The sequence below is a fragment of the Carcharodon carcharias genome, chromosome 12, assembly GCF_017639515.1.
Source record: "Carcharodon carcharias isolate sCarCar2 chromosome 12, sCarCar2.pri, whole genome shotgun sequence".
Classification (NCBI taxonomy): domain Eukaryota; kingdom Metazoa; phylum Chordata; class Chondrichthyes; order Lamniformes; family Lamnidae; genus Carcharodon; species Carcharodon carcharias.
The window spans coordinates 145355793-145364242 of NC_054478.1; the positions used below are offsets into that span (position 1 = coordinate 145355793).

Below are 8450 nucleotides of genomic sequence, written 5' to 3' on the forward strand. Positions count from 1 at the left end.
CCCTCCCTCCCTCCCTCCCTCCAAACCCTCCCCTTGAAGCATTTCTCTTGGCTGCCTGCAATGGGATTTGGAACTGAGAGAGCCTCCTGGAAAGGGTTGGCCCCGCCTCCTCCCGCCCCAGCCAATCACCAGCTCCTGCCACCTCCGCACTCGTAACAACTCTTCAGCCACTCGCCTGTCCACCCCCCACCCACCAACCAACCCCCCCCCCCCTACCACCCACCCCACCCCACCCCCCTCCTCCTCTCCCTCCCTCCCTCCTCTCCCTCCCTCCCTCCCTCCCTCCCTCCTTTCCAACCAACACTCCCCCCTCCTCGCATCCCAAAAAAAGTTGGGAAATTTCGCTCAAGTTCCTGACTCTGCCGAACTCAAGTTTCCATGTTGAGGGGACGAAGGGGGTTTTCGTTCTGAAGTTCTGGCAGAAGGTGTTTTTTTTTTTAAATTATTTTATTTATATTTATCATTCGGTCCGCAGGGTGAAGCCTTTATTCCGTTCATTCCGTTTCTTTGCTTCTCTCTCTCTCTCTCTCTCTACCACCCCCCCCCCACCCACCCCCCCTATCATTCCCCCTCTCCCCAAAAACACCACCAACCTCTCCCTCCCTTTCCCCCAAACCAACACCCCCCCTCCCCTCCTTCCCTCCTCCTCCCTCCTCCTCCCTCCTCCTCCCTTTCCCCCACCCTCCCCCCCTTCCCCCCCACCCCACCCCCCCACCCCCCCCACCCCCACCCCTGTGCACCCATCCCCACTCCCAGGGACTGTGTAGCATGCCCTTAGGCATCATGCAGGCCAGTCCCCGCAGCCTGCCCGGGTCTCCCGCGGACAGCCCGGCTAGCAGCGAGGAAGAGGCAGACCGGCAGCAGAAGAGGTACGACAGCAAGAGGAGGTACTGCAAGAAGTCCAGCGAGGACGGGAGCCCCAACCCCGGCAAGCGGAACAAGAAGTCCAGCCCCAGCTCGCAGTCGTACGAGGAGCTGCAGAGTCAAAGGATCCTGGCCAACGTCCGGGAGCGGCAGAGAACCCAGTCGCTGAACGAGGCGTTCTCGTCGCTCAGGAAAATCATCCCCACCCTCCCCTCCGACAAGCTGAGCAAAATCCAGACCCTCAAGCTGGCCGCCAGGTACATCGACTTCCTCTATCAGGTTCTACAGAGCGACGAGATGGACCAGAAAATGACCAGCTGCAGCTATGTGGCCCACGAGAGACTGAGTTACGCTTTCTCCGTGTGGAGAATGGAGGGGGCCTGGTCCATGTCCGCCACTCACTAGCCTCCAGAACGGTACGTGTTCCTCAATCTAATCCACTCGGCTACGTTCCTACCCAAACTGTCAAGGCCAGCAGTCTGTGTGTCTGTGTGTCTGGGTGTATGTGTGTGGGTGTGAGTGTGTGAGAGACTGTGTGCGCGTGTATGTGTGTGTTTCTGAGTGAGTGTGTGTATGAGATTGTGTGTGTCTGGGTGTGTGTGCGTGTGTGAGAGACTGTGTGCGTGTGTCTGGGTGTATGTGTGTGGGTGGGTGTGAGAGAGAGACTGTGCGTGTATGTCTGCGTGTATGTGTGTGGGTGGGTGTGAGAGAGAGACTGTGCGTGTATGTCTGGGTGTATGTGTGTGGGTGTGTGAGAGAGAGAGACTGTGCGTGTGTGTGTATATGTTTCTGAGTGTGTGTGTATGAGATTGTGTGTATCGGGGTGTGTGTGTGTGTGTCTGTGTGTGTGTGTGTGTGTGTGTGAGACTGTGTGTGTCTGGTTGTATATGTGTGGGTGTGTGAGAGGGAGACTGTGTGTGTGTGTCCGTGTGTGTGTGTGTCTGTATGTGTGAGAGAGACTGTGTGTGTCTGGCTGTGTGTGTGTGTGAGATTGGGTATGTGTGTGAGACTGGGTGTGTCTGGGTGTGTGAGACTGTGTGTGTCTGGGTATCTGTGTCTGGGTGTCTGTCAGTGTATGTGTGAGATTGGATGTATGCGTGTGTGTGTGTGTGTGAGAGAGAGAGAGAGAGAAACTGGATGTGTGTGTGAGACTGGATATGTGTGTGAGACTGTGCGTGTCTGGGTGTGTGTGAGAGAGACTGTGTGTATGTGTGTGTTTGTGTTTGTGTGTGTGTCTGTGTGTGACTGGGTGTTTGAGTCTGTTGTGTGTGTGTGTGGGTGGGTGTGGGTGGGTGGGCATGTGTGTCTGGACGTCTGTGTGAGTGTGTTTGGGTGTTTATGTGTGGGTGGTGTGTGTGTGTGTGTGTGGGAGGGTGTGTGTGGGTGGGTGAGCATGTGTGTCTGGATGTCTGTGTGTGTGTCTGGGTGTATGTGTATGGGTGGGGGAGAGAGTGTGTGTGTGTTTGTGTGTCAGAGAGTGTGAGGGGGTGAAAGCATGGAGGACTCCTGGGTGAATGGAACTCAGGCTTGCTGTTTCTGAAACAGTTGTGTGGCAATATACAAGGTGTCCATTCACCGACAAACTCAATTCCTGCAGTGGGTCCCCCCAACAGTTCCTGTCTCTTTGAAATGCGGGGCAGCAGACAGATTTTCTGCTTGTAAAGTCCCCTTGCAAGTTCCACATTCAGATGATTTCCGTCTGCACTCAGCGTCTGGGGCTGGAAATCTATTTCTCCCGTTAGCAATCGCCAAAATTTACAGGGCAGAGTGACTGAGACTTAAAGGCACAGAGAGGGCGTTAAATACGGGGGTAAATGCTCCTTAACCCGGGCGATGTCGGAGCTGTGTGAAAGTTACAACAGAGCACATTTAATCTTAGATTCTACGTTTCATTACGGTTTGGATTACAATCATATTTTACAGTGATTATGAAAACATATGTAATCCTTCAGAATTTTTTAAAGGTGGGATTGGGGAGAGGTCGCAAAGAATCCTATCGGGTGCCCATAATCACCCGCAGGTTAGGAAATGGGTCAGTAGATGAAAGGGCAGGGACATTAGTGAAGAACTTGCTTCCGTGAGCAAGTTACTAATATTCATGCGAGGATCAGGAACGACTGTTTATATATACTTATTTTTTTTAAATTATCAATTTAATACTTATAATGTATAACCAGATTTTATTTCCAAAAAATATACTTTATTAATACAATTTGTTAAAGTTCAATACAAAACATTTTGAATTGAATATTACAGAAATTGCAGTAAGATTCAACATCCTCCAGACAGCATGTTCCACTCTGAGGTGCCCCGAGACATTGGAGACACTCTTGATATTTACTGTACATGATCCGGATGAAATTGGAAATAAGATATTATCCTGACACGTGCAACTAACATGTGCCTTTGCAACGAGAACGCGCGTTTTACTTTCGATTGACTGTGTAGACCTATCTATCGGAGCGTGGGTCTAGCTAGTTTATTGATACGGAGCCCGCTCAGATGTAACGAGGGTTATCCGGCCCTCCTTATGCGAACGACCTTATCTCCCGGTCTCGTTCGCCAGCCATTCTTCACCTCCAGAGTGACAGCGAGGAGTTAGAATATGAGCAATGTGTTTTGTCTACTCTGCTTTACTTGCTTAGCGACTGGGACGCTGTGGTTAAAGTCACCTTTCCCGATCTGTGTGTTGACAGGCAGTTAAATGTCAGTGAAGATTGGAAGTGAACGATCATTCCTATTTCGCCTCACAAAGGCTCTGAACTCTCAAAACAAGTCTTCCAGAACGGACAGTGAATTGAAAGATTTCAGCAGCAAAGAAGGATAAATAAAGTGTCTCTTTTTTTAAAAAAAAAACCGCCAAAAAAGTCAAACATCGCCCCGCAGTACGAGAAGAGTGTGCGATTCAATCGTGATCAAGTGACAATATCCGCATCCAGGACCTCGCTCGGACTGAGCGCGTTGGGGATCTTCCCATCCGCTTTATGCTTTAGAGTAAAAATTAGTCGATTGCTGAGGTTAACCATCCAGACAAATTGGACCAAGACAGATCAAGAGAAGCAAACAAAAAAAAAGAATAAAATATCAGCACTTCTGGTCACTGCTTGTTCGTCCTCAGTAAACCTGGAATAAGCAAAGCTTCACCTTGTTAACGTTTCTCTGTCGCGTGTAAATCTTGCTAGTTTATTTATTAAAAAGTGTTATCACCGAATGGGTGTGTGAGGCGGTGATCTGCTGGCTTCCTTCTGGCGATTCAGAACTTGGTCCTCTTGAGTCCGTGCGTGTGAGCCGATTGGGGCGGGGGTCGAAATATGGATTTTTAAACAAAATTGAAGTTATTGCCTGGTTACGCAGAAACAAATTTAGTCATTTTTAAAGAATAGGGAGGAAAAAACTGATTTTCCTGATTAAATAAAACAATCAGACAGAAAGAACAAGCCTTAAAACTGACAAAATCTCAAAACTGACGAAATCTCAAAACTGACAATGTCTCAAAACTGACGATATCTCAAAACTGACCATAAAAACATGACTGGCGGAAATTCATCCTTTATATATCTTTGGATATCGGGGGGTGGGGGGGGGGGGGTATATATCTTGCCTCTGTACACGCCAGGGAGTGTCAGATTTTTATAGAATGTCAATCCATCTATGTATGTGCGTTTGTGTGTGTGTTTATGTGTGTGTGTTCGGCACGTTTGCAATAGATGATCAGCAAAAGAAGCCAGCCCGAGGGTCAGTAAAACAGAGAGCAGGCAACAGATTAACTGTAGTCTTCACCTCAGCCCTGAAGTGTCAGACTTCAGTGTTAATGAGTTCAGTCGGTTGCTTGTATCTGGGACATGGATGTACCAAGTAGTTCACCATTTATAAATTAGCTGGTTAAACAGTAACACGACGAGAGGGTGGACATTGCTCAGTTTGGTGTATTGGAGGTTTGACAAGTGGGCTCTACTGAGAGTTTGTCCGGTCGTATGACGGGAACTGAATGTGTCCAAAATATCAAACACAGGAGAAGTAGATTTGTCTTAATTGCTAAGCGTACGGATCGATAATGTGGTCGGCCGGCTTCACACTTAATGGGGATGGCGGCTTCCTTTTAAAGTTCCGAATTTTGAAACTGTTTAACGTCAACGCGCCTTCGAGGGAGTTGCAGAGTTCCCTGTGCTGGGTTTTGAGAGAGAGAGAGAGAGAGAGAAGTAAGAAACTGTGAACCTGCACATGTTAAACTCTGGGGGGGCGGGGGGGGGGGGGGGGGTGGTGGAGGTTTAAACTTGTGCAGTTAAAATGTCACAGATCAAGGACATGTATTCGTAATGAAGCAACAGCGTTGTGGAGGCGCCTGTGGAGCGAAGCGGCCTATAAGATCATGTCTGAAAGTATTGGCAGGAGCAGGTCCATAACAAACTGGCTGCAAAGTTGGTGCAGTGGTCGATGTAGAAATGGAACTGGCCAAGAGGTGATCTTTCACTAATTAGGGTCCCGGGGACTGCCGCAAACTTATTCCAGGTAGGCACGGGTTAACCATTTCATGTCAACCCCTGTGACAACGGCTTACGGTCGGTTTAGAGGAAGAAATCCAAAATCCGAGTAGTTTTCACTGTTCTGATCTCTCTCCCCCACCAGCCCTCCTCTTTCAGACATTATTTCCCACTCTCTGACCAGCCTGACCTTTAACTGCCACCCCTTACGCTCCTTGAGTTGCAATGTGATATCCCACACCCTTAGCCTTAGGAAAGACTCCCATTTTCCGGAGCGGTGAATCGTGGAATTGAGTGGCGAGTCCGGTTACCGAAGCGCTTGGTGGCTGTAGGTGATATACCGGCTTTGATGCAGGACAGTCCGGCAGTGAGGAATTGCAACCCCCCCCCCCCCACCCCCTCCCCTCCCCTCCCCTCAGCAACCCCTCCTCAACAGTCTTTGTGACTGAATCTTTCAATATATTCTGCACCCTGGTCAGCCAGCTTGTTCTCCCTTAGCACTGGGGTGTGGGTCACCCTTGGTTATCGGGACCTCACTTCTGAGCGCCTGTCCTTCATTGCCCCAATGCTCCTCCGCCCCTTTCCCTTTTAAAAAACAATTTCACTGACACATTCATCCCATCCAACATCCTCCAGCGCAGTTTGAAAGCGGCCAGACCGTCCACCCCTGTCCTGTGATATCTGGGGAGGTGGGGGGGTGGAGGAAGGGAGGGGAGCGAGTAGAATCATTAGGAAAGGCGTTGTGTATATTATGTACAATAACTGTAAAATATTTCTCGCCCAGCCCCCTTGTCCCCTCCCCACCCTCCCCGTTTCCGCTATGGCAGACAGAGACTTTGAGTAAAAGGTGTGTGGGGGTGGGGGGTTGGGGAGGAGGACAGAGTTGGGGAAGGGGGTGGTTGAGGGGTGGGTGGGGAGAGAGGGGGCTGGGGGTGGGAGGTCTGGTTGCGGAATTAAGATTCGTGCCTTTGCATAAGACTGTTCAACAAGTTGACCCCACCCCCCCCCAACCCCCCCCCCCCCCCCCCCCCCACCACCCCAATGTCCAGGCGGCCGGAGTCCTGGACAATGTATCAGACTATGTGTCAAGTGTAATGTGTGCTCTGTGTCCAGTGGCCTGCCGCCACAGTTAGAAAGTAGTAACCCACCCCCACCGGCCTGTGAGTCTTTCTTTCCAAAGAGTTTCGCAAGAGAGTTTACGACCCCCCCCCCACCCCACCCCCACCCTCCCCGTGTAATTTTAACCCTCTGTAATTTTGCTCCCCGCAATGAATCATTTAATCTGGGGAAGATAGCGATGGGGTTAAATTAACTTGTCCCAGTTTTCGTGCCTGCTGTATTTTTTGTTTGTTCGTTTTTACCCCGAGTCCGGGCCCGGCTGCAAAGCTCTGTTCAAGCAGGAATCTTTCTCCCCAGTTCCCGCGCAGCTGCTCAGCCCCTGGCGTAAGGAGGAGGCTGGAACCACGATGAGAGCGAAGGGTTTTTTTTTTTCACAGACCGGCCTTGGCCTGGGACGCCTCTCACCTCGGTGTCCCAACCCAGGGTGGAGGGGGCTGCGAGCGGCCTCGGGGGGTGGGGGTGGGGTGGTGGTGTTGTACCTGCGGCTCGCCACTACCCGCTGGAGGAGGCTGGAGTCCGGCTGCATGGGAATTGTGCGATTTATTCACCGCGATTGTGGGTGAGACGGACGCTTGCTGGTCCATTGCCTGGATTCACAGTCTGAACTAAATGAAGGAGCAGGTTCAGCATCCAACTGAATCGAAATAAACACGGCGGAGATAACAACCCCTCCCCCAACCCCCCCACCCCCCCACCCCCACCCCACCGCTTTTCCATCTTTTCGAATTGTGAACAGTTTAATTAAACCGCAATGTCCGATATGACTTTACTCGCAGACCCGATAAAAAGAGACAACATTAGTGCATCTCCTGTCCGCTCACCGTCCCTCCCTCCCAGGCTGGCCTAGGGAGGGGGGGTTCTCTTCTGCTGTTCACTCACTGTTCCTCAGCAAACTCCCCTCTCGCCCCTCCTCCCCCCCCCCCCCACACACACACACACACACCCACACCCCCACCCTCACCCCCACAGACTCGTGGGTCACGTTGTAGATAAGCGGGCCGGACACCCCTCACCGAGTGCCACCCGGTTTTAAAGTTCAAACGTCAAATGTACAACGAACGGCCCCGCATCCTAAGCTCAGAGAGGCGATAGTCCCTGTAAAGCAGCCCCCCCACCCTGTGAAAATATGCGGTCGAATAGAAAGAAACACATGGCATCCGCCAACCAGATCTCAACAAAACCGCCCTGATCTTAAGCACATTTTAACCCAGACCCTGATCTGTACAATGACCACCCCCACCCCCCCCCCCCCAACAATGTTCTTGACAAAAAAAAACCCTAGGCATGAAAAATAGAAATATACATACTATCAGAAATGTATTAAAAAAAATCAGAGACCTGTTGCGCCGGCCGATACTGAATATTCCCTCAGATTACTGTCAGACCCCGACCTCAACTCTCTGTCACCCACATCTCTCACGATGCAAGAGCTTGCTTCCGTTTCTTATATCACAGGTGGGAGATCCGAAAGTGCAGCCGCCTGTCTAGCGCCTGGTTCGGTACCTGGGATAATATAAACCGGAGCAGCGTCTCTCACATATCGCCCACAATTCCTTTCTTAATGTTCAAATGTTTGCTGTTTAATTGGCAGACAGCTGGTGCACGGTGAGACAGGAAGAGGTGAGACAAAAGGCACTTTTATGTTGAACACTGCAACAAGAATGCATCACCAGTGAGGCAAAAGAAAAACCCAATCTCCTTGTCCCCTTTCGCACTGCATCTCTGATCAGAACGTGGAGCCTCAGCTTGAGATCGTTTCACCTCCCTGTTTCCAGGGTTAGAGGGTGACACGGGTTAGAGGGAGGGTAAATCGGGTTGGGGGAGGGTGATACAGGTTAGAGGGAGTGTGACTTGGGATAGAGGGTGACATGAATTAGAGGGAGGGTGACTCGGGTTAGAGGGAGGGTGACTCGGGTTGGGGGAGTGTGATACGGGTTACAGGGAGTGTGACTTGGATTAGAGGGTGATATGTATTAGAGGGAGGGT

The 8450-nt window shown here is 50.8% G+C and overlaps 1 protein-coding gene across 2 annotated transcripts; it reads left to right on the forward strand.

The window, feature by feature from the left end:
- The first annotated feature begins 296 nt into the window (after positions 1 to 296).
- Positions 297 to 4075, forward strand: LOC121285009 (twist-related protein 2-like). Of its 2 annotated transcripts, none has more exons than XM_041201080.1 (3): positions 297 to 425; positions 757 to 1280; positions 3121 to 4075. In XM_041201080.1, exon 2 carries the CDS (start codon positions 769 to 771, stop codon positions 1267 to 1269), a length of 501 nt encoding a protein of 166 aa, XP_041057014.1. In that variant the 5' UTR covers positions 297 to 425; positions 757 to 768; the 3' UTR covers positions 1270 to 1280; positions 3121 to 4075. The 2 variants fall into 2 exon arrangements, with proteins under 2 accessions (XP_041057014.1, XP_041057015.1); XM_041201081.1 differs by having other exon boundaries at positions 3561 to 4075.
- Positions 4076 to 8450: the final 4375 nt, after the last annotated feature.